This window comes from Falco biarmicus, chromosome 13 (assembly GCF_023638135.1).
Source record: "Falco biarmicus isolate bFalBia1 chromosome 13, bFalBia1.pri, whole genome shotgun sequence".
NCBI classification, from domain to species: Eukaryota; Metazoa; Chordata; class Aves; order Falconiformes; family Falconidae; genus Falco; species Falco biarmicus.
Window position 1 is genome coordinate 1,677,001 of NC_079300.1, and position 25,920 is coordinate 1,702,920.

A 25,920-nucleotide genomic window follows, 5' to 3' on the forward strand; every position below is an offset into this window, starting at 1 on the left:
CAGGCATGCAGGCATGACTGCACATCTAGAGATGTTCCTCCCTCACGCCACTTGTGCTAAGAGGACTGCAGGACCAGAAGTCATTCCAGAAAACAGCCTTTCTGCTCTTCTTGCATTTGAGGTTGTATAATTGTAATTTCAATAGACACATAATAGCAATTTCCACCTAAGCAGAAGTAACCTGTTTCATGAGCTCTAGGGTAAAGGCAAAGGGGAGCTCTCCTTAAAAAAGCAGCCAGCTTAGCAAGTTAACAAAAACCCCAGAAAACAAAACCCCCTTTTGTTCTATCCTCAGGCTGCACAATATTTAAAAGTTTTGCCAGAAGAGTAGCAGATGGAGTTGGACAGACTGTCCACAGATTTCCAAGCAGACAGACAAGAGCAAAAATGAAATGCTGTTTGCTTGAAGGCAACTGAGAGCTGCATTATGATTTGAACCATCAGCTTGTGAAGACAATCTTGCCTTACCCAAGGACATGGTTATCACCTCTGAGTTCTGAAAACATTTAAGGATAAATCTGCTCTAATACCGTTAATACTGGAAAGTGGAAAAAACAGAGGAAAGAGGCAAAGAAAGTGCAAGGTGCTTCTATACTGCACTGCCAAGAGGTTCACCTACAGATCGCGCTTTTACTCTTCCTATTGTTTGTTTTGGGAATAACGTTGAGCAAAGCATTTATAGCAGATAGCCCTGTCCACATTCAGCATTTTGAGCAGTGTGTAGACAAAAGAGGATGCAGTATGCCAGGCTTGACAGTCAACTTGTTTTCTCTGCTGCATCAGTAGTTTAATAATATCCTTGTGCACCCACAAAGACAGCTCTTCTGCCTCTTTCACATGGTTTTCTCCCTGTTCCAGGTCCCTGAGTGCCCTCTCATACCACTGCTCTTCAGCTGAACCTGGGCACTTCAGCATCTCCGTGAACATGCATTTCTTTGCTTTCCCATCAGCATCAACCTTGCTGCTGCTGTCAAGGGTGCTCCACTGAAGGGCACCTAAATAAAAGGCAGTGATTAAAAAGGAAACAAAGGGAAAATCAGTGAGCTAAAAAATCTTAGAGAAATAGTTTAATGGGAAAAAGACAAACACATTTTGTGCTTTCAAGTTGTAATTAACAGACTGTCCAGGACCAGACTGCTTGCAGGAATCTGTGTGTTGAGGCTATTACAGCAAGATCAGTGACGTAATAATGCTCTGTGTTTCAAGCGGGAGGAAAGAAGGAAGAACCAGGGAGTTATACATGCCAGGGAATTGCCACAGTGGCCAGAGGGAAATTCAGCAACAAACCTGCACAGACTGTTGGTATTTTATACTAAGGATAACTCAGAAAAAACAGCCATTGCAGGCAGGATCCCAGAACGGCACAGGAGATTATCCAATGATTGCAGGCAAAACACAGCATCTACACCCAGGAAGCTGAAGTAGGTTGGGATGTTACAGGGTTTTTTTGAGGTTGTTTTGGAACAACACTCTGCAAGGACACACAGAGTGAGCAAACCATCCAAGGACCAACTGCCAGAAGCAAACATGAGTCCTAGAGATTGCAAGGTTCCTTCTGAGCTCCTCACTGTCCAGTATACAAGTTGTGTCCATGGGTTCCACAGGCAATTTTTGTAGTAACCCAGTCTCTTTCAAGATGGGCATGAAAAACTGTACTGGAGCAAGATATATAGGAATGCCTAGAGATATGTTTTTTTGTTCAGCAAGTTTGTTCATAAGCACATGGGGGGAAAAATCTCTGATCTTGACCCAACTTTGCTTCTTGAGTTACTTATGCTGCTTGTTTTGTTTTGTTTTTTAAATTCCTTATTGGTGTGTGTGTTCCTGTGGTTCCCTGGACCTCATCTCTCCCAGTTGATTCTCTCTGAGAAACTTCAGATAGAAGTGCAATGTTCAAGTCCCACACATGTATGAGGAAAACAGACTTCCTTAAAGAAAAATCGGGAAAGGCGGCAGAAGGGGGGGGAGGGGGAAAAAAAGGATAGAATCCTGGACCTCAGCCATGTTGGTGCAATATCCATCTTTGTATTACATCACAGAAGTATAATCTTTCCTTAAAATTTAATAAGAGATTTAGGCCAGGTATAAGAGGTTCTTCTTTGTCAATATTTGAACTGCTGTCTTAACAATAAAAACAGCAGTGCTTATAATTACTCCTACTACTACTGATACTTGGGAACTCCAAGTTCTATATATCTATATATCCAAGAACTTGGGATATATAACAGCAGGATTCAACTTTGCTTACAGGAAAGGATATGCGGACACAAAGATTCATCTTGATGTGTTACCGTATTAAGTCAAGCACATGCAAGCCATTTGTAGATAATAAGAAATAGTTTGCTCTTCTTATTTTGTCATGTGTTTCTAGCCTTAAAACATATCACATATCATCATATTTTAGTGCATATCTGCCAAGATCATTACTCACAAAAGGCATCTCCTGGAAATATAAACATCCCCCTACCACACCAAGAAACAATCCAGACAAGCTATACAAGAGGAAGCAACCATGCTAAGACACATGATAATCACTGTAATTAAAAAGTGTGAATTTTAAATGCCATTATAAACAAATAATTAAAAACAAAAAAACATATTGCCCTGCACTTGCATTTCTTCTACCAGTGTCCAGAAGAATTCAAACTTACTAGAAGTATTTAGACTTCTTTTTTGTTACAAAACCTGTGCTTTATCCCCCTGCCCCAAGCTAAACTCTTCCATAAAATTATTTCCCTGTACTTGAATGTATTTATATGTACATATATATGGATGCATAGTATTCTCATACCTTTTGTTCCACCTTTAGAAACTGAGCAAGTTCTTCAACAGTGAGGTGATCCTTCTTGTCACTGTAGCTTAAGAGCAATAAGTAGAGATCTCTACGTAAGGACATCATCTTGTAAAACACTGAAAATTCTTCAAAATTTAGGGTTCCTTGGTTCTCATCTGTGTCTGCTTCCTAAGAAGTAAAGACATTCAAGTAAGCATGCTAAACAGAGTTGACTTCAGGGAACAAAGCAAAACAGGATTTACATACATAAACAGAAATGTAATAAGTTTTAGCCTGCAAGATTCTGTTCACACAAATCCTAGTAGGCTAAAATAACGGCAAAATTACAATACCACCTGCTGGATTTTTTTTGTGAAAACAGTTACTATGCCAAAACCACAGGTTCCCTATCTTCAGTTTTGAACGTTTCCCTTGTAAAAAGGCTCCCCCTGGGCTTTATTCTGATCTCTGTTACTCTCCTGTATGCCCTGCAGTTATCCTGGATTAAAACATAGCAAGGAACACAATTTCACCCTGTGGCTTCCTCTAACAAAGTCTGACATTTTAACATATTCAATATCGCAGTCTTAAATGTATGTTAATTCAAACTACAACACTCTCAACCCTGTCAGCACTCTGTAGAGGGGAGATCTGCAGCAGCAGTACAACACCACACAAAAATATAAGCCCAATAGCCCCAGTCTTGATGGTAGCTTTTGTTCATCCTCAGAGGTAGGAATAGAAGAAAACAGTATTAACTCATGTTAATACAAGCTTTTTACTGTGAACACCTGCCTAAGAGGATTGCTTTGGATTTTCAAAACAAAGAATATATTCTGGAGAACTGCTGTCAAACATTAGGTAGGTCTCCACAAAAAACAAACTTCAGGGAAGCTACAACTTTGCTAAGTTTGAGGCTGTAAGCAAATAATGGAGACAAGGTGAAATGAACATTTAAAAACATGCTGTTGTTCCCATGAATAACGTCCTTTGTTGGTAGCTGTATATGTTTTTTTCTTTGTAGTTATAAACCCCCTTCCATTCCAAAGTCATGTTCTGTTAAAAATGGTGCTTCTTTCTGTCCAGATCAGAACACCTTCTGTGCAGAGTCCTTTTAACACTGACTTGGGTTTGAACTTGTTGGCTTGTCTCTACAGTGGTACACCAAATACAAGTTCTTCTCCAGACGAAGGGCATCCTCATCTGGCTACCACTTCTTCCTTCTCAAGAAAGCTCTTCCAATTGGTGTCCAGCCTCACTTCTTCTATAGAAGAGAAGTTAGTCTAATAGCAGATGCAATGACCATATCTCTGGCCTGTTTTTCTTTCCAAAGATCCAATTTTATTTTCCCTTCACATAAAGCAATCTACTGAACTTGAAAGCATATCTTCGAACAGGAATCCATCCTTATACCAGCGACTTCTAGTACACACACACAAGTAGCAGCCCCATATTCCACTGCCAGAGGCAGGACCTGGACTGCTTCATAAGCCTAGCCACCCCCATGGAGCCACAGGTGCTCCTCCAGGCTTTGTGCCATGTCCAGAACCATAACGCTAAGTCACACAAACAGTACCACCTGAGCAGACCAAGTGGAAGAACAGTGCAGAGTGGCTAAATACAGGGGTGAGGATTTGTCCCAGAGTTACTTTGCTACTCCCTTAATCCTGCATTAAGCCCTGGAAGTCCCTAGGGCTTGCTGGCACAAAGCACTGCTCATGGGGTAAGGCCTTTAAGATTGAGCCCTGAACGACTAACAGCAAACCAACCTTCTACAATTTTCATATTTAACCTTAATAACTTTAACCATGCCTGTGAGTTCTAGGATACTAACTCAGGTATAGGCTGGCAGCAACAGCAGCAAAATAAAAACACGTAAAGCAGCTTATTTTAAACCAAAAACTGTCTCTGATTATACAAAGGACAATGGTTGCTAGAGTGCCCTACTTCATTCTTAGACAGTTTAAACAGTGCAGACAGAACTTTTTTTTTTCCCCCCCTCTTGGTACATGGCTTCACAACTCTCTGCTCTCCTGCAGCAGTCAACAGTATAAGCAAAACCCAAGGATCTCAGGAAGCTGCATTTCATTACCTCTTGTTAGCAGTCTGTCATCTGAGCTATAAACTCAGATCACAGCAACTAAGCAGAGAAGAAAATAATTCCTAGCTATCTGGTGTCAAATGGGATTTTAAATTATTTTACATCTAGTAGATATCTTCAGTGACATTTATAATCTCCAGGAACAAGTACAACCCAAATTCACCTCCACAGCACAACCCCACCAGTTTCCACACTACAAGTCTTTGGGGAGTAACTTGATCCTCCATAGATATATCTCTAATGCAGATTTTATGCCAGACAAACAAAGAGCTTTTGACCATGGAAGATTCTTCAACTTTCCCATGTTTTATAGCAAACCAGCTTTTGGCTGATACTGTTTTGAAGATTTAAGAAAATGTTATTTTGGTTTCCATTGTGTCCTTTGCTTATCTTTCCTATCCTACAGTAAACACTAGGGCTAGTGGAAAATGATAACTGACAGAAGTAGAACATTGAGTCTGGCTAAGTAAGAGGAAGTTGTTAAAAATCTTAATTAATAGTTCTGTTAAATACTTTTCCATAAAGGAAATGAAAAACGATTTCAATAGAAACAGAGTAACTTCACTGTCCATCAATGCCAGCATAGAACAATCCAGTTCAGAGAGATGAAAACAATAATGCAGAAAAAGTACTGTTGTCTTCTATGTGGTTCATGTTGTTAAAACAACGTTCTGATGCATCTTTGTCTACAAAAAGGTAAGACTGTGAGGTGCTGGAAAGGACAGAGTTTTAAGTCCCAACTCACAGATCCTATTCTGGATCCATCTATTTCTAGACCATAACTGGCACTCTCTTACCACAACAACGCTGGGTGCTAGAGGCCACCAACCTGAAACATCTGCCGGACCTTCCTGCGGGGCAGGTTAACATTTAGTTTACGCATCAACTGGTGGATCTCTTCTATATTCAGCAGGCCATCTCCATTCTTGTCAGCCTCCTCAAAGGTCTGTTTGACCCAGCTACAAACGTGTCAAAGAAAGGTACAAGAGGGTGATTTCCTCACAGAGAAGAAAGGCAGCGCAGTTGGGCAGGTAAAGCACAAGACTTGAACTCAGGAGAACAAGACCCTGCCCCAGCTCTTCTGGGCAGGAGGATAATCCTCCTTAGCAGAGGACCTTAACATCTTCCAGGAGAAAAACTGAGCATTATTCAGTCCAGCCTTCACAGACATGTCTTTTTCAAGCCAGTGCCTCTGGGTAAAATATTGAATTAACATTTCCCACAGCTTATATTAAGAGTTATTGGGGTACACTGAAATAAAGTCAATGCTGGCAAAGATCTGGCGCTATCTACATCATTCTCCCCACACTGATGCCAAATCAAAGCATTTTTACTACTATACACCTTCTGGTGCAATGTGCTATTGCTGTTGTACCTCCTGCCTGGTGCAACTAAGACTGTTACATCTGAGGACCAATGGTTTTGTGACTCAAAGGAATCAAGCTCAATAGCCACCTGGATCAGGGATGATGTTAATCTAGTGCAAGAGGATGGAATAAGGAAGACACTGTGAAATTAGCCCAAGTACATTATTATCACCCTGCGGTTTCCATAAGAACCTCATTAAAAATTAATCCCTCTTGTTTTTTCCAAGCTCTCTCCTCCAAGACTGCCACACAGTTCTTTCATCCGTGTATTTGTAACTCTTCCATCTCTGGACAACTACTTTGTCCACCACTTCCTCTCCAATATCTTTGCCTTCACCTTGTGCCACAACTTCCACAGGACAGCAACAACTCAATAGAATCATAAGCTGCATAGAGAAAATGAGTAGCACTTATGCATTTACTGTTTCTCCCCTCAAAGGGCAAAATGGCACCAAATAAAGCTAGCAACTGTCAAATTCAGAAAACAAGAGGTGATCCTTCACACAGCATATGGCTCATCGCTAATATAATCTTTTGGGGGATGTTCTACAGGTTTACATGGGATTGAAGTGACACTGAACCAGTTTTTTTCCCCCTTGCCCTTGCTCCAGTTTCATTCAAATGCTTAAAATTGGTACTGGTTTATGGCAGTTATTTACCACTAGGTTCACAGTACTAGCTCCTTTGTGCACTCATTTCTGCTACTAGTTTCTCGTCTGAGAATGTACTCTTAAGTTTTCCAGTATTGCTGGGCTTGCTCCAATATCGTCTTCCACTTCTCCCTTCATTCAGCTTGAAGGTCTCCACTTTCAAACCAGTACCTTTTACCCCTTCTTTGCACATATATCCCTTTGCAGATTTTGCCAAGTTCTTACACTATGTGGAACTGGTACAGGGTCATTTTGTCTGCAGTCTCCCAGTTGCCACATTTGATAACACAAACGAGACCTGGAAGTGATGTTTCACCAGTACAGAACATACAGCAGATATGCAAGTTCGGAAAAGTCGTGGATAAATATAGCAACCTGAGTATGTGTGCAACAGAGCATGCAATATATCCCCCAAATGAATCTGTGCCTATCTTGTATCAGATTTAAACACTGAAAATATAAGTTAAAAATACCTTAAGTATGTATATTCTCCAGGAGGAGTATTTACAAGAGACCACCGTAGATTTCTGTGTGGCAGAAGTTACAGTTTTAATCAACATGGGCTTGCTTTGGGATCGTAAATGTTCTTTGTATTTAACATACTAGTCAGCCCTGTTGTGAAAGAAACCACATCAAGAAAATACTCAATGGACATGGTCCGTACAAGAAGTTCATTTTGGTTACTTGCCCACAACAAACATTTAAGGAGCCTTAAAGATTTGTGCTCCTGACAATCAATGGAGGCTGAGAAGTACATACAGATGTCTGACATACGCTAACCAAGAGAAATCGTGATGGCCAGGACTTACGAGTCAGTTTACTAAAAGACTCCCAAAAATGTTAGGTTTCACCTGTGCAGAGGCTAACAATTATCAGTGTCTTGAAAACATTGCCTTCTAATGGAGCTTGCAATTTGCAGCAGAATAGCTAAAGCACAGCTGGGCAAGTAGAAAATGACAGAAATCCTGAAATCATGCCAAGGTTAGTATTTATTAAGATAACTAGAAATTACTGTTTTGACCCTTCAATAAGAATTTCACTAACAAAATGCAAGACTATCCCCTGATTTCAATGCAGTTTAATCCAGTTCCTAAGGCACAGCTGATACTTTATTGCACACATAAGTGTCCACGTCAAACCCATTTCTCAAGTTTCCATTGCAATCAATGGCAAGGTTTTTGGTCACGAAGAGGAGGTGAAAGGACACCCTATGATTAAGTCACTAAAAAACAAGCCAGAAATAATGAATAAAAAGCTGGAGCTCAGGCTCATAAAAGGATACTGATCATGTGTTCTCTGTCGCTTAGCGAGCGAATCCTCGTCACTTATTCCAGCCAGCAAATATTTCAGTCCTGTGATCCAGGTGCGAGCTTCCTCTGGGTTAGATGTAATCAGATCCAGTGACTCCATGTGGTTGCCGTGGTAAATAGTAAAGCAACAGCTTGGGTCAAAGTTCCCCTCTGCATGGCGGTGAAAGATTTCAGACTGCCGACCTTCAGTGACTTTGTAAATGGAATCGATGACAACTATGGGAGGAAAAGGGAAAACAAAAATTTACATGCTTGGATATCCACTCAACTTCTTTCCGTTTTTAGCATTTCTGAATTATTCAGGCTAAGAGTCATTAATTATATTTTTTTTTTAATATTACATCTTGAAATCCAAAAGTGCTTTTTGATTCCTAGTTTTATCCTTGCTTTGGCTGTGCCACATGCACAGCACAGCTGCCTTGAAGGCAGGCCAGTGTAGGTACACAAAGGTTACAGCAAGGCTCTTTGAGCTATGTCAGAGGACTGTAGGCTATGCACAGGGGAGCATGGAGACAGATACCAAGTGTTTTCCATCTATCAGTGAAACGCTGTGTAGCTCCAAAGTGACTGCTCCCACCACAGCTGTGCTTTCTACAGCAGGAAGACAGGGATACCCATCACTGTGCTAAGGTAACATGGCTCCCAGTGCAATGGCACCTAACAGCTATGCTGCTCAACACAGCAGCTCTTAGCCACCATACACTGGCCCCAAACCATCAAGTGTCACTATCCGCAACCTTCGCAACGGCTTGTTTTTAATCTCAAGCCTCTGGGACAGTTCTGTGAATTTCTACTCCTTATTTTATTCAATAAACCACTAATTTGAATTTCCAATTTAAAACAGTGCAGCAGGAACAGTTTCAGTGAGAAATATTGCTACACAGTAACCTCAAAATGTAATAATGCCTAAAGAAAATTACGGCTAGTATTAAGAAACCTCAGTCTAAAATTTTCTAGGTTCTATATTTAAATTTGTGATGTTTACATTGAAAAGAGTCCAGCATAGTTTGTTATCAAGTTCCTGTTCAGTCTGTTCACAATTCATATAAACCTATGGAAAAAGTTGACATGTGACTGAACTACACTCCCTTTCCTTTCATAATCTTGAACTTTTAGTAGGTGGTTAAACTCTACTCACACTCCTGAAAACCTTCACTTAAGTATCGCATCGCATTTAAAATAAGCATCAAAAAGCATTTATTTAATTGATCCCTCTATAATTCACAGTCTAATAGTGAACTGCCCCAGAAAGTGAAAGAAATAGTAAAAGTTTACTTTTTGCCTTTTCGCTTTTTCTGGATGGTCGCCATCGGATGCAGGTCCTGTGCTCATCCAGGTAGAAGAGCCGAACTAGCCCTTTGGTTCCACTCTTCAGCTTAACCATCTGAGTCCCAGACTGCATAACACTCATGCATCTTTCGACTGTAAAGCAGAACAGAATAAATTAAACTGTTATCGAATTCCACTAATAAAATGACTTACTGGTCTTTCCAACATCTGCCAAGCATATACAATTTTTTTTCTACCTTCAGTTACAGAAACTAGTAATTGCTGTGTGAGACATACTATTTTTCTTCTTCTTCACTACTAGCTTCTCCATATAGGAAAATTAAAAAAAAAAAAAAATCATCTATCAAAACACCTTCACAACAAAGGAGGCAAAGAAAACTTTACCATATGTTGAAGGAAACTATTTTATGGTTGTTCCACGCTTATCTCATTTAAATATTTTTATATTATTATACATAGTACTGTAATTTTAAACCACAGTACTCTGCAAGTTTTTTGAATAGTGAGATTAGCATTCAAACTCCACTTTCCTCCGGGCTCAATAATCCTTCAGCTTCTATCTTGTGCTTTTGACACTGTTAGAACTGCTAATAGAATTATAAATAAACAATCCCTCCTCCCTACCACACACATTTACACCCTCTCCATCCTGCTACCAAATTTCAAGCACGTACTGTGATGACTTCCCTTCATCCACCCATCCAGGACCATAAGGCTTTGTTTCTCTGTTTTGACTAAAATACACTGGTCTCTTCCATTTCATCTCACATCTTCCCTCCTACAGTGTTCCAAACACTAGGATCAAGATAAGATTGTCTCTTGATCTCAGTTTATATCCATGCTCTTAAATTACCTTCTCCTGTTTTTATCCATTCACAGCCTCTCCTCACTCGTATCAGTCCAAATTCACCTCCCAGATGATTTGTTTACACTCTGGCTGGCTCCCAAATACTATCTTGGTCTGTCTCTGTTTCTTCTTATCAGCCGCCTTCTCTTCACCACTGCTTTCTTCAGTACTCCTCTTGGTATCATGACAAAGACTAATATGCCCTCCCACTCCTCTCTGTCAGAGCTAGGATTTATTTTCTCAGCTCCTGACACCTCTTTAGTTCCCACAGCATGTGGCAGAAGCAGCACAAGCAGCAGTGGACTCAGCACCGGCTGAAACACCACAGTGCTCCCATACACCAAAAGATGTCGTGGCCCAGCTCAGTTCATCTCCATGGCAGAAGCATGGCCAGAACACATCTTCCAGCAGAGAGCCACAAAACCCAGAGGCCATCAGTGAAGCAGTATAAGCCTGCTGCTCCTTCCAAAGCACCTCGGTCTGATGCAGTCAGAGCAGCATCCTAAACGTTAGTCAAACACGGGCTGAACAGCCGTCATTGCTGGACCAATTTCCCCTGGCTCCCTCACACAACAGACATCGGCAAACCAAACTTCATATCAAATAACTGCATCAGAAGCCGTGGTTTTGCTCAGTAGTTGTCTTTCTTGGAGGAATGAGAGGACTCGGGTTGAGCTGAACAGAACCAAACTCTTCTGAAAGCACCACAGGTGTGCACGAGTGCAATAAATTGCCCTTTAAGTCCATAAATATATGGCCTTCCCTGAATCATCAGCCCCCTCAAGTGAACAGGTGCGTTTGGAAGCGCTTTAGGATGAGTCAGAAAAATGACCTAAATCAAGCCAAAAATAGATGTTACACAGTATCCACATGTTGACTGTGGCGGTTTTAACCTCTATCTGAAGATGCACAAAATACCAGGAAGACAAGCCTTTACACCACAAGGAATGCAAAACTCAGAACCTTAAAGAAAGATAGGTTAACTGAAGCAAAAATAAGTCTCTAAAACTTACTACATACATACACACACACCCCTTCTCTTGGCAGACTCAGTCTTTTACTTTAGAACTGAGTTTAGATCAAGTTTGCCTTGGATTCATACCTAACCACCAAGAACTGTCCTCCAGCACAGAAATAAGGCTCTCCATAAGAAAAAGTCCTACCAGTGTGCATGGATATACAAGTTTGAACTGTTACATTAGCCTGGCACACAAACTGCATGCATGTTTATTTCACGATCAGAGTGATTGATTGCAACAGGGTTTTAGCTCAGGAAGAGGTTCAGCAACAAGCTACTCAACAGAGAAAATCTGCTTCTTTGCACTTAAGGCTATCAGTTTATTAATAAAAGTCTTACAAAAATAGCTAGTCACATAAGCCTATTCTCATCAGCTCAGTCGTCAGAAAAAAAACCCAAACTGATTTCACTAAGATGTTGAGAACAGCTAGCAAAAGGCAGAAGACAGATGACTACATTTCTTTAGTGTAAGAAAAGCAGAAAGTGGGCCACACAATTACAGGCAACAAAACCACGGTGGACAATAAAACAATAAAAAAACCCAAACCAAAACCACACACACAACATAAAAGGCAATCCAGTTTCTTCTTCAACATTTCAGTTGCCTAAACATTTCTACACCACATTTGTAATTGTTAAAGATGCATTTCACATACACGTTTTCAGATAGACTTCAGAATCAAAGTTTCATGGAATAGATTTTAGAAGACCTTTTTCCCCTCCACAAATAAAGAACAGTGAAGAAAGCCAGTTCCTGCCAAATTCCACAGCATTGTCTATTTCTCAAATGCCATCTGCAATGAGTCTAGTGCCTAAGTAAGCACCATCTTTTCTGCTTGCACTTTTCCAGTTTCAAGAATATACCAGCAGAATGCAAACATTTAAAGAAGAACAGTAAACGTGTAAGAGTTCATTGCATCATCCCTACTGTGTAGGTGTTAGTAACAGAAAGAATCCACTTTAAAAAATGGACTATGGTAACAGAATACCATAACATTATAGGCCCACTGGATTTCAACTCTGCAAACCATTTACAAGGAACACCATCCTCTCCTTTAAGCTATTCATAAAATATAAGCAGACAAAGGAAAAAGTCTTTTTCAAATCTGTTCCTAATATGCTAATTTCAGTCTCTAGCCAGACATTCACAAAAGAGAGACACCGCATATTAGCATCTGAATAAGTTGAAGTTATTGAACACAGGCAGTTCAGAATAAAGCTCCAGAAGAGCAATTCAAGAACACTTTTACTAAGGAATAGGAAAACTGGTTCCAGAAAAACATTTAATCCTCTATATAAACCATGAATACTAAGTAAATGAAGCAGCTCCTCAATGCAGATGCATATTAAAATTTTGAGAAAGCAAGACATAGTGTCCATTATATGGTGTTTTTCCAACATGAGGACTAACTGACCATTTTTTGGCCAAAGTCTGAAAATTAAGTTAGACTAGAATACAATATAGTTTATGTGCTACTAGAAGAAATTAATTAATCTGGAAGTTCAAATAAGCTATTATGCATTGTATATTTAAAGCTCTACTTTCAAATGGAAAAAATCTGAAAACTACAGTCACTTGTTCCTAGAATTATGCACTTACTCTTTACAGCCTAAAATCATTCTAACAGACATCCTGTAGTTTAATGGGTTTTAATAATATTGAAATACCAGTCTATTTTTTCCTCTCAAAATAACCATTTAAAGCAAAACACACCTCAAGTCAGAGAGCATTTATTAATTTTTAGTTCAAGCAATGATAAACATTTTTAGTGGTACACATATCTCCCTTTCAGAAGGAGCTGCTGCTCTATTAAATGGTAAACCAGATACAAACCCATCTGTGCCAGCTGCACTTTTTCTGAAGTAGCCACACTCCCCAGCACATGGTAGACCTCTGAAGCCAGGAGGAAAGCCATCCAAGCCCCTGTAAGTCCAGATGTTACTTAAAATCTTGCACGTTAGGCAGATGTTATTTACTCTACCTGACAACACTGTTCCCTGCTGCTGAATAAATCAAGCTGCTGCCTGGGAACACTAAGCTGGAACTCTGACCACTAACCGTACGCAGCCTTATGTTCAAAAAGCACTCTAATCCGCCCCAAATCAGCCAACGCTACCTTCCGTCCAGCTCTGCTCTAATCTATCCCCATGTGCAATCAGGTCTTTAATAACCAGGGAATAGCTTAGCACTGCACCCCGCAAGAATCTCTTGCAAAAAGTTACAGCTCTGTTCACAGGTTTAATGGCCATTCCCTGTACAAGACCTATTTTTCAATAGCCTGCAGTTAACTTGGTTTAATTCTCAACAGTCATAGTTATGATGTACACATCTGCTTGCTGTTGTGCTTTACCACAAAGCCTTTAAGGCATACAGGACCTTTTAGCTGATAGTAGAAGGAAAATGTGTAGGGAATTAAAACATTATACCTGGCAGCACTTTCAGTAAAACAGAAATGCACTTTGATATGCAGGGCACACCACGGCAGTAAAACAAACATCCACTCCCCATAAAACATGTTCATTCAAGATTAAATACAAATATTGGTCAGTTTGCAACCAGAGCCAACAGGCAGGCACCATGCAGGAGTGGCACTGGCACCCAAAGGACACTGGCTGGGACACTACGTGTACCAGCTGCCCCCATCACCCACACACAACAGCCAATGCTGCACCAAGGTTTTCTGGGTTACCCCAACTCCTGAGTCCTTGGTTTTGCTGTGTCTTCAGCCCTGATTCTTCCCCAGCCCTTCATTTCAGTCATGCAACCCTGAAAGTAAGCAACAGCAAAAACAGGTTTGAGATTTTTTTGCTGCTATATTTTGGGTTTTAGTTATTAAAGAAAATACTACTACCTAGCCATTAGTAGCAAAACTCTAATGCCAAAAGCCTGCAGCAAAATCTTGATGGAATACAGGGTGTTTTGGGTGAACAAGGGTTTATCTCCCTATTTTTAGCCACCTTCAGTGGGATTCTGCTTTAAAGGCATCCTTTTTTCCACCGTTGCCTTCAAAGAACCATTACTTGCAAAGATGTGATGTTGACTACTGGAACAAAAAAAAAAACAAAAAAAACCCACAACAACAACAAACCAACCACCAAAAAAAAAGCTCAAGGCCCCACACATTTTACTCTACGGGTCCTGTGCAGTAAGTCACATGCCACGTACAAAGTTTCTACTAAACTTCCATGCTTGTCCTAAGTTTACTCACAGCAGCCTCTTGCCACACTAGCACTCAGCTCACCCTGAGCCTAACCTCACCCACATTTCCGTCAGCTTCGGTGAGATAGCACAAGAAAGCCGTTAGAGAATGTACACTGGTCTTTAAACAGTAAGTTATTCATTCAATGTCAGGACAGGCAGTAAAACCTATTTTTGCAAGGGGCAGCATGTGCAACTGCTATATGCAAACAGCTCAAGTGTTCACAGCAAACCCTTAGTAAATTAATACAGCTGGCCCTTAGCAAATGCAGTAGAATGTAGATATATTTAATAGCTTTAGGAACAGTGTCTTACAACTGACTCTTTAAGATTGCACCACTGAAGTGAGATGGATTTTTTTTTTAATGAAAGATTAAAGCAATTTTTATTGTTGTCCACAAAACCAGTTCTTTCTTATTTTTCCCCATTATACTACTATGTGTTAAGAAATTAATATTTCAAAGTGCAATCAAAAGAAAAAAGGCTTGGTCTCCTGTCTTGCTTTTACAGACTTAAATGTTACAGCTGTCTGACAATACAAAAAGATTAAATAAAGTATAAAGAGTATTACCAAACAACGAGAAGTGTAATTATGAAAGAGGATATAAACTGTGTTTCTAAATTATATGCAACAACTGCATTAAGCCAACATTAAGCTTAAGGAGATAAAAGAAACCCATAAAACACAGAAGTTACTTTTTCAACTGCAACATCTGCTCTTCTCTCCTACCTTCAGTAATTTTGGTTTTACTGTATACTTTGTGAGTATATTGCTGGTTCTCCTCTGCAGAGAGGGAAGAGCCAAAACCCCCACTACCGCCACCCAGGACTCGCAGGACTTCTGCAGACACCTGATTCACCATACTGCGTTACCCCGGGAACCACAACAGGATCCTACACTTCACCTTAGGGTTACTGCTCCTATGCTATCGAAAGCATTGTTTATCTTACTTTATTTAAACCCCCAAATGCCACCGTAGTAATTCTGTCAAGTTTTCAGATTTAAAGACACCAAAATTCCAGAAACTGAACTCTTTAAGTGAGGCTGTTATACAAAAAGTAGATGGTTGACAAAGAAGTCACAGTGTGCTCCTGTCGCTGGAATCACGCTCCTGGATTCCATTTTTTACTGACGGAGTGCACATTCCCAGAAGCTTGCACTGAAGAAACATGCAAAATAAAAAGCACACACCCCCCTGAACTAGAGAACAGTAGGCAATTAAACTCTCATGATCCAAGTAGGGAAGACAGTCTGCATGCTATCACCACTCCCTGCCTCAAAAAAAAGAAAAAAAAAAGGAAAAAAAAACCACCAGAAACACCCAACATTCTCAGTTGTCTGAACATTTCTCATCACCCTATTTTGCATCATTTATTCACTATCAGTATGCTGTAAGTTCGCCTTCACACTAATGCCATTAAAAGCCATTTACTCCCTACCTCCATCCCCCAGAGAGCACATTTTATCTAAATCCCATAGAACAGCACTAATATCCAGCACGCCATGCAGCTTACCACTAATGTCATCAAATTGCTGATTGCTGTTTTGTTACATAACAGCCAAAAAACCCACGAGAGCACAGAACACAGATGCAGGTCTGGGGGAATTCACAGCCCCAGTCAGGGCCATTCTTAATAATTGTATCTCATATTTTATGCCAGATTTTAATTTGCTTTGCAGCAACTGCTCCAACCTTACAGAACTTTACATTAAGCTTCTTACAGTGGGTTTAATGATAAGCTCCGTGAAGGTCACAGACATGAGATGGCCAATCTCTCACACTTCTGCAAAACTCCAGAAGTCCTCGAGGAAGTCACACACAACTAGCAGAGACCCCAAAGACTGATGCTAGTCCTTGCAAGGCCCAGCTGAAAAGTGCACAGGTATTTCATTTCAGCCTTCAAGACCAGGAGGAATGAAAATAAGCAGCTAAATACAAACAATGACTACTCAAAACAATTGTGAATGGGTTACAAGCAATGAAAATCATAAAACCTGAAAAACAACCCATGCTTGTAAATTCACTAAATAATATGCAAATAAAAAGAGGGGTGAAGCTTGAGAACAAAACCATACACTAGACAGAAGGGAAAATAAAAGCAAAAAAAACTAGCCAAGCAAAATTATCAGCACACTTTTAATGCTTTGTAGGTCTGGGAACTGTTTGGTGTTGTCTTTTTCTCTTAAAAAACCCCACAAACAAAACACAAAAACAAGAAGCTGGAATTAGTAGCTTCCAGAAGTTACATTTGAGTACTACAAATTTCATAGTAACTGCTCTTGCAGGCTACCATATTAAAATTGCTGGCTTAATGCTTCTAGGATGTTCCAATTAACTCACTTCCACGTTACAAGCGAAAGGTTTTTGCTATATGCCTTCACCACAGCCGGTCCTTGACAGTAACTATTGCCATGGGAGCACCCAGAGTCCTCTCCCAGACTGAGGCCCCCTCTTCTTTCGCACTTAGAGATCAGAAAGCAACCAGACACATCAAAACAAAGACCTGACACTACAATATAGTCCCAGAAGAGTTTTAGTGATCCTTAATCATAAGTTTTGTTCCTACAGTGAAACTATCTTTTACAGAGTACTGTGCAATGCAAAAAAATTACTTGCTAGTACAGCACCTTTTTGACAGGGCCTATGAACCCCTTTTGGAGAACTACACTTCAGTATAGCAACTGAAGTCTATGAGAGCAACCCCCGGATAAAAGAGTAATGTGTGTTTTCCACCTCTGGTCAAGGGTACTGGCCTTATGCTAGCTCAGCAGACTTCTAATTATTATTTTCAAGGAATTAGCCCAAATTTCATTCAAGCAGTGCAGCAGATGAACAGATTGTTCTGCAGGTGCAGCTTCTCTGCAGTCCTACCAGACACACTGCTGAAGCATCCTGAGGTCCTGGGTGGTCAGAAGGCTTCAGGACCCCAGTTCTAAGTGTTACCCGTAAAGAAGCACCTTCAACAGGCCACTGCCTGCCAGCACAGAGCCATGAGACTGACTGTGACAGCTTCCAGGGAAATGTTACTGAAATACAATAAGTATCTCTGAGATCTCCCTTTCTTTCTTCAGAAACACACTGCAAAGCTGTTCATTGAGAGCTCTGGTGCCACTGCAACCCAGCATGACTGAGGACTGTAAGTTTTCCAGTAAGACTACGGAATTAGTCCTTTATCAACACTTAAAAGCACAATAACTGAACCACAGACATGGGTAACTGCCAAAACACATTGTCACATCAACAGAGTGAACAAGAACGTAGAATTATTAAACAAGAACAGTTAACAAGCTTGCACATCCTAATCCTCACTGTTGTGCGAGGATCCCTTGGCAGCAAGGGCACAGCAATTGATTACAATGCTACAGAGCAAGTGGAAGAAGCAGCAGACAAGAATAAATGGGGAGGGCCAGTTTCCACTACACCTGCCAACAAGGAGGATGGGTAGGCAGGTCTGTACATGTTGCTGTGACAGCCTCCATAGCAGGCTTCAAGACAAAGGGCAGAGAGGCATTTGGCTTCTTGGGCAGCATCCTCATGCTGCCATAACCATTTGCATGTTATGTACCAGAGTACAAGACATTGTTCTGAATGTGTGGCCACATCCGCAAAGGAAACCCTAGGGTCTCCCCTTAGCTAGGCAAGCTTTTGCTCAGTTACCAGAAAGGACAGCAATAACCCACCCAGAGGGGCTGAGTCACCTGGGCATGCTCCTCAGCAGTGTTAAGACAGCAGCTCCTCCTTTGAGGCCTCACAGCGACCAATAAAGAACAGTCTGAAAGGCATCCCAGGACCTACACCTCTGGATGCAGAGGTCACAGTGGAAAACAGTAAACCACAATAAGCCATAAGCTCTTTCTCTTCCAGAATCCCTTGTCTGCCCTCTAAAAATCAGTAAGTACATAAAGAAGGATCATATGCCCAAGAACCAAGCATGTCTTGTTCTAAGCCTGCCTTTGTTGTACAGCATTTAATATCATCCCTGTTCCTTGATCCTTTAGTAATACCCAGGACTTCAGTGAAATACAATTCTCACAACATATTGACCTGGGTCAGATCCCCTCGTTTCCCCTTCCCCCCGAAGAAAACCCCCACAATGCCATTCCTTTATATCCTACCCCTCCTTAACCTCAACACCACCACTAAAATAGAAAAACCCTACCAGAACACACTTCATAAAGCTTGCTCCTGCCCCTGCACAGGTGGTGTGCAGAGGGTAAACTGCCCCAGCTTCAGCACAAACAGTGAATTCTGCTGTCTGCAAATTTATCAGCAAATGGCAGTATGTCAGAGCAATCTTGGCACCTGCAGAGCATCACAGCCTGGTGAGGGGAATAAATCACAGGGCAGAAGAGCAGCTGTAGCTGCAGGATGGAGCAGGTGGAAGAGGGATCCAGTCCCCAGGACCTGGAACACGCTTCTCACATTGGGCTGTGACAGCAGCTAGGCAGGAGGGAGCATTGCTTCTCCTTCAGTCTGCCAAAGAAATCCACATCTGGGGCTCGAATAAAGAGTAGGAAGAGAAAAAGCAGAGTGGAACTGAAGGTGGAGTTAATTAACCTTTAAAAGTAATGAATGAAGACTACAGTGCAACTGATGATATGAACTAATTTATTCACACTCCTCAGAAACACCATTTTGCTAAAGACATGTTTATCTGTTCTGTTCTCAGATTACCTTGGTGCAATTCACTGACAGCGAGTCATCTGTGGACAACAAATTGACAGTCTCAAAGACCAAAGCAATTTTGTTACCAAAAATAATGATGTTTTGTGCATCCGAGTTTCATGCTGATCGATGTTTCTATTGGTAACACGAAAATGCCTCCAAACCAGTTATCTGTTATACTACTGAGGACACCAATAACCAGATGCAGAACAGGCACAAATTTCCTCACCTACTGCTGAGTTTCCTTCCTTGCATAAAAAAAGTCAGCTGATGGTTTCCCATAACTTTAATTTCAGTCATCCAAGAAGCACAAAATGCTGCCTGCATACTAACAGGCTGTCCTCTAAGACATGAGCTTCTTAAGGGACTACTTCAGAAATGTATGGTAAAGAGGAAAAATACGCACACGCATTTCTTCTTCCAGGTAAGCTCAGTGCTGGAAAAAGCTGCAAACTTGCTTCAGGAAGCTGTGTTCACCAACACCTGGTTGCACACGGCTACTGTATGCCACAACACAGACACCTTTAATGCTGATCCCAACATAGCATTTAGCCATTTCAGTCTTCATCAAAGCAGTGAAAGAGTTACTTTAAGAGTTTAAGTTTATGCCACATAGTTTTAGAAAGACATAGTTCTTCAGCAAACTCTGAGAACCTTTTGAGTTTCACATGACAGTATTCTGTAGATTCATTGAAACAAGAGCATATTTAATTCATAAGCACACACACAAAAAGAATACAAAGTAGTTAACAAGCACATAACCTAGTTACTAGTTGGTCTACCCCACCCTTGGCTCTGCAGCAGCAGGTTAGGTATCTCTCATGGAGCCATCAGCATCCAGCTCCAGCATCCTCTGAAACCTCACTGGTGCCATGGAAGGGACCCACAGCGACATTCTTTTCAGGCTGGCAGGTGAGGCATTTCACTTCACAAAGGAACATCCTCAGAGCATACCAAATGACCCAGAGGCTTTAAACCTTTAAAAGCTGCTACATGCAATGCTAATTTATTGTGAGTGCATATAACACCGTGTTAGATTTAAACTATTATTGGAATTAAACCTGTGGAAGACCAACTTTTTCACAGAAGGAGGTTGGTGCCTTCAATACCCACACAGAACAGCATGCTGTTGAGAACTAATTCCTTTACAATCACTTTACTATTCTAGAGTCTATACTTGTTTTACAGGCGCTTGGATAGATTTAAAGATACAAAAGTCCTGAAGAAGCACTAATCAATGACCTTAAAGAAGGCTGCTGCAACAGTCCCTGTGAATGAAATGCAATTTAGTTCATTGCTGTTTCTCTGCCTAGCTGTACTGACTGCAACCTTCGTGTTCTGCTAAAGCAGTAACAACAAGATAACTACAAAGCTCCACGGCTCATCAGCCAAGGACCCAAACCCCATAACCAAGGGAAGTCCATACCCTCCCCCCACGCCAGAGAATCACAGAACAGTTTGATTTAGAAGGGACCTTAAAGCCCACCCTAATTCCCCTTGCCACAGGCAGGCACACCTTCCACTAGACCATTCATGTCCCACTGCCAATACCTCTTAGAGCACAAGCACATTTCCTGTTCATGAGGGTTAACAGTCATGTAGGAACTTACAGCCAAACCGCTGGCAGGTGCAGAACCTCTGCTTCCTGCAGGCACTCATCACGGAGCCAAGTCAGACGGTCGGCCAGTGACAGCACACACAGCACCCACTTGTTCAGTTACCCCTTTATCCAGGCGCTATCGGACAAGCACTCTTACGTGCATAAATTGTGTGAGTGGTGTGATCCTGCTGGTACTGGTGCCAGAAGGCTAAAGTAATCCCCAGCCTCTATAAGAGGGAGATCAGGCACCCTGCCTTCTTCCACCATCTAAGTATGTGAATATATTCATGCCTAGAAAATGCCACATCCAAGGGCCACACTTGCGTAGTGCTCTGTCACCCCTCCTGCATGCAGGGGGACCCCAGGAGCCCAGCCTCAACCCCACATGCACGGCTGCAATGCCACCAAAGCGGCCAAACCCAAACCCAAGCGACCCCGAGTTGTACTCACTTCTGCATCCTTTAACCGCTTCCACCCGAGAAACGGTAGTCCTACTAACTGAAAAAGGCTAACAAATTTGGCAGTTGCTATTATATCTCGCTAAGGAAAAGGGACTGTAAAATGACCTCAAACAGAATTTCGCCACCAAGTACTTTGGTATGAAATGTGTTTGTCTAAACACAGACGTATATTTACACAAGCCTCAAAAATTAAACCTGATGCTTTTCTTCTAGGACTGTTCCAAAAACCCCCTTCAAATAAGTCTCTCTCTCTTAAATTATTAAATGGGGACATATCCATTACCTTCTGCGTCTCAGAAAGCAGATGGAGTAACACCTGGTTGCCTTTACCTAACCATATGCATCAAAGCTTAATGTAGAGTTTTGCATAACCAAAACCTTCAAAATAAAAATACAGTATTTGGCACTGTAGCATACCAACTCCAACATAGGAGGCCCTTCCCTGAGAGGATATACAAATAACTGATTTTTTATTTAAACAGCCTCAATTTCTTATACAAAAGCTGTGTCTATGTCCAGTAACTTTCCTAGTTAAAAAATATTTATGAAATCATCCATGCTAAAGAAAAAAAAAAATAATCAGTATATCTCATCCCCAAACACTGCCCCTCACTTTTTTTAATGTACTTCATAGTGGGCAAAATGATATCTCAAATTTTTAGTGGCTTTAGTTTAGATTAGTTTATTTGTTTTTAAATTATAGATAATCTTGTCAGAAAATGTCTTCTGAACTACCCAATTCTGACAAGCCAGCTCTTCACTGAATGTATTTTGGAAGTTTTTATTTAAAAATACATAACCTAGCATCATTAAGGATGAGTAAAATACAAAAATAAACTTTATCTACCATTATTTCTCTCCTCTACAGCATATACTCCATATCCACTTAAGCGGCTTAAACTAATTACCACTTTCCATCCAGCACTGTCTTAAATTGAGCAAAATCAGACATTATAAACTACAAGTTACTGAAGAAAGTTCAAGATGTCTCCCTTTTTTGTATCATCCTTCTACAAATCTTGAAGAGACACATATTTCTCATCCAGTGCTGTTTGATCAGAATTTCACACATCATTTGCATACGTGTTACAGTATTTATAAGTGCTAGTAGAAAAAAACCACAGAAACTCTTTTCCATAGAGAGCTATGCCACAGCTAAATGACCAATAGATGAAAAGCTCAAGAATAGGGTTTTTTAAAGGCAAATACACTTGTAATAATTTAAGATAAAGTACAAGTGCAGTTTATCCATATCATAGGAGCAGTATCTCACATACAATCCACATGTTTTTACGGAGAAATGTATTTTCAAGTCAATACCAAAACACCATGTTTTCCTCTTCAATATTCAGGAATAGAGATAGATATATACATTTTTCATACTAATAATGTCCACATAAATATTGTATGTAACTTACCAATCACAAGGATAAAGTTACCTGATTTTTCTATAAGCACTTCCAGAAACGTTATGAGCTCTTCCTACAGTAATTCCCAAACTCAAACATCCTTACCTTTTTCTGGACTTAAATTTTTATATACTTCAAGGTCTGCCATTAAATTTGTAACTCATGCATTATTGGTGAGTAGAATAGAAATTCTCACTGCAGGAAATCCTCAATTTAATCTTCATTTCTCCAGAGCTAAAACGTTTGGAAAGCAATCCTTAGACGTACAGGAGAACATTGCCAGCACTGCTCTTTACGAGGAATAATGAAATCTTCATGATCCATAATGCAGAGACAGGAAAATACAAATCCAGAGACAATACTAGGCAACTTTCTTCAAAACCAAAAAGCACAGCCTAAGAAGGAAGCCGGAAGCATCTGCTCTGTGCTGCTGCTGCTCTGGGAATGCAGGAGCAGCAACTACTTTTGGTATGAGACGTGCATGCATAGTACAGCGATTAAGATGCTCCAGGCATTAAGCATTTGTAACGCCTGGGAAGAAGAGCTCTACAGACAAGTGCAAGAAAATCCTGCTGGCACCTAGGGAGGCCAGTCAGGAACGGATTACCATACTTCTGTTAAAGAATGGGAGAGTGACGCAGGGTGAATGCAGAAGAGAAAAAACCACCCTCACTCCAAAGTAACTCCCAGCATCTGCAGCCACGAGATTCTGCGAGGCGGAAGGAGAGAACCTCTGTGGACCACACACCTTTCCCCTAGGTTTTCTGCCCCCTCCTCCTGTCTGTCACTAACTTGAGGGGAAACAGCCATTCTGCAGAATCAGGCCAGTTAGAGCACAAAGCATGCAAATGGTTCAGTCTGTGCATCACTGAGCATTTGATTTCGTAAGAACAAGTAGTCTCCTGTGAGATGATGAGCACTAACTCTCCCAGTAGCTATAAAAAAAATAAATAAGTTACCATGCTACTGGCTAAATACCATGCTTGTTTAAGCAACTCAGTGATACTGAAATCAGTAGGTTTATAGTCAGTGTGGAACAATGGGCAGAAAACATTCAGACTTGCATAAATTGCATGCACTTACGACAGAGCCCAAGGGGACACAGTGCTGGAAAGTATGGCAAGAATAAAGTACGCTACATATATAATGCTTCGCATCTCTGATTTATTGCATTTTCTAATTGTTTCACTATTCAGCTGGCTTTTACACAGTGACATTTACATCAGCACACCAAAGGACTCCCCTGCTATATTCTCTAAGATTGTGACAGCAATAAGAGGACAGAATTTGTCTAGAGCACACTAGGAAAAAGTTACGTGGTAGACAGTGTGACTGAGAAGGGGGAAAAATAAAACAAAAAACACCCCTTTAGTTCTACATGCCTGTAGAACTTCAGTGAGATGGGAGACAAGATACAAGCTGAGTTCACACATTTTGCTTACTGAGAAATCATTATTTCTTATCTGTGGCTAACACAAATAGTAAGACTTCCCATAGTCAGCACATCACTATAGATCGCAGCACACTGCAAGATATGTGTGGACTATATCTAGCAACCTATAAAATGAAACAACCCCCCAGGCCCACTGTAGGATTGTTCTTGGCTGCACTTGAAGTTTGTGCTTCTAATCAGGCTCTCAGCTGAGGATGCCACTCATGGCAGAAGCCATGCTCTGCAGAGAGAAGTGTCACTCATCCTCAGTTATAACAAGGGAAACGGGACAGCCACAACTTTACTGCACCAATGGGTTCACACTTCCATTCACAAGATTAATGGATGAAGTCTTCACTCTGAAGCCCCTAAAGAGTTATCAATACTTTTACATTCAAATGAGTTGATGTGTTATAGCTGCAATTCAAAAACAAAAAATAAACTTCACCACTCTGTAGTTTAATGCTCAATATATCAGATGCACTTGATAATGTAAGTGCACACTCCTATCGTTCCATTAATGAGAGGACCTATACACAAGCATCTTTAACACCAAAGCTGCTCTGTAAGAAACCTTGTCCAATCATCAATACATTCCTTATTATTTTGTCTTCTAAGTAAAGCTCATTTTAAAAACCAGAAGTGCTTGAATGCTGTATGGCTTTAGAAATTAGAGCATGCTGCATGGGTTAGCAAGAACATTAGAGTAGACATATGAAGACTTGTGTATAATTCAGAAGACATATGCCAAATGGTATGAAAATACTTGTAAGTTTATTCAACTTAAAAAAAAAAATAATCACCATGACAACTCTTCACTGACAAGCCAGGCTTTGCATTGAATCCCTAGCCCTGTCAGCATCAAATCTGAAACTGGTGCATCCTTGAAGACACACTACATCAGCGTTTGACTGTCTGCAAAGGGAAAAGTCAAAAGACAACTAGTTCACTTTATACCATCTGACACTACACCTACAACTTACTTAAGCAGTGGCCAAGTAACCCTCACATCTTCCAGTTTGCTTTGCTTTCACATGCATCCCCTGTTCTCAGAGGGACCACAGCACTCTGCGGAGCCACAGCACGCAAAGTTCTATCAAAGTCTCAGAGCTGATGGTGACAAGCAAGCTTTCCAAATATGAAATTGTTATTCTGTTATCTGCATTTGACTAACACCAATGATCACCATAACACAACTGTACATATTGTCAACAGTCCCTACTGTTTCCTAGGTATTGTGCAATCCCTAGATAAGGTTTGGCAGGAAAGGTAACAGACTCACTTGTATGCCTATTTTTCCTACTTACTCTTTCTTGGGAGACCTTTGCCAATGCCTTGCATGCTTAAAAGTCTGGGTTTTTTCAACCTTTTACACTGGTTTCAAGAAACACGTGAACTATCCTCCAACTCTCATCTCACCAATAGCTTTTAACAATTCCAGCTACAAAAGCACTAAAATGTATTTAAAAGATGTTCATTCACTCAAAATCCATCTCCCCCAGGCTAATATTATTTTCTAGCCTTCTTAATTTGCTGCTCAAAGAAAAAGTTCTGTTGTTGAACCACTGAAATTATTTTGAGTACCTCTGTACAGGTACAAAGTAGTATCAAAGCACTGTCCCTGTAATTTCACTAAAAAAAGGGGGATTTAAAGCTTTCTTGTAATATCTGTAAACTGTAGTTCTTCTCCTATGCATAGTTACAGATATGTTTTCATTTAAAATACACCATGGTTCAGCTCACAGCTTCTGGCTGAGATGGGGGAAGTGCGGCCTGTTTTGTGCAATGCCAGAGGG

General features: G+C 40.7%; 1 protein-coding gene across 9 annotated transcripts in view; it reads right to left on the minus strand.

Moving 5' to 3' along the window:
• PLCH1 (phospholipase C eta 1) overlaps positions 1 to 25,920 on the minus strand; it is an 85,500-nt gene that overhangs the window by 36,434 nt on the left and 23,146 nt on the right. For 4 of the 9 annotated variants that reach the window (XM_056358868.1, XM_056358866.1, XM_056358862.1 and 1 more), the window contains exons 1-5: positions 13,191 to 13,329; positions 9,477 to 9,623; positions 8,174 to 8,417; positions 5,704 to 5,833; positions 2,792 to 2,962 (exon numbers count right to left, since the gene is read on the minus strand). In XM_056358868.1, coding sequence (XP_056214843.1) covers positions 2,792 to 2,962; positions 5,704 to 5,833; positions 8,174 to 8,417; positions 9,477 to 9,623; positions 13,191 to 13,272 — 774 coding nt within the window. In that variant the 5' untranslated portion in view covers positions 13,273 to 13,329. The other 5 variants (XM_056358864.1, XM_056358863.1, XM_056358867.1 and 2 more) reach the window with 3 other exon arrangements.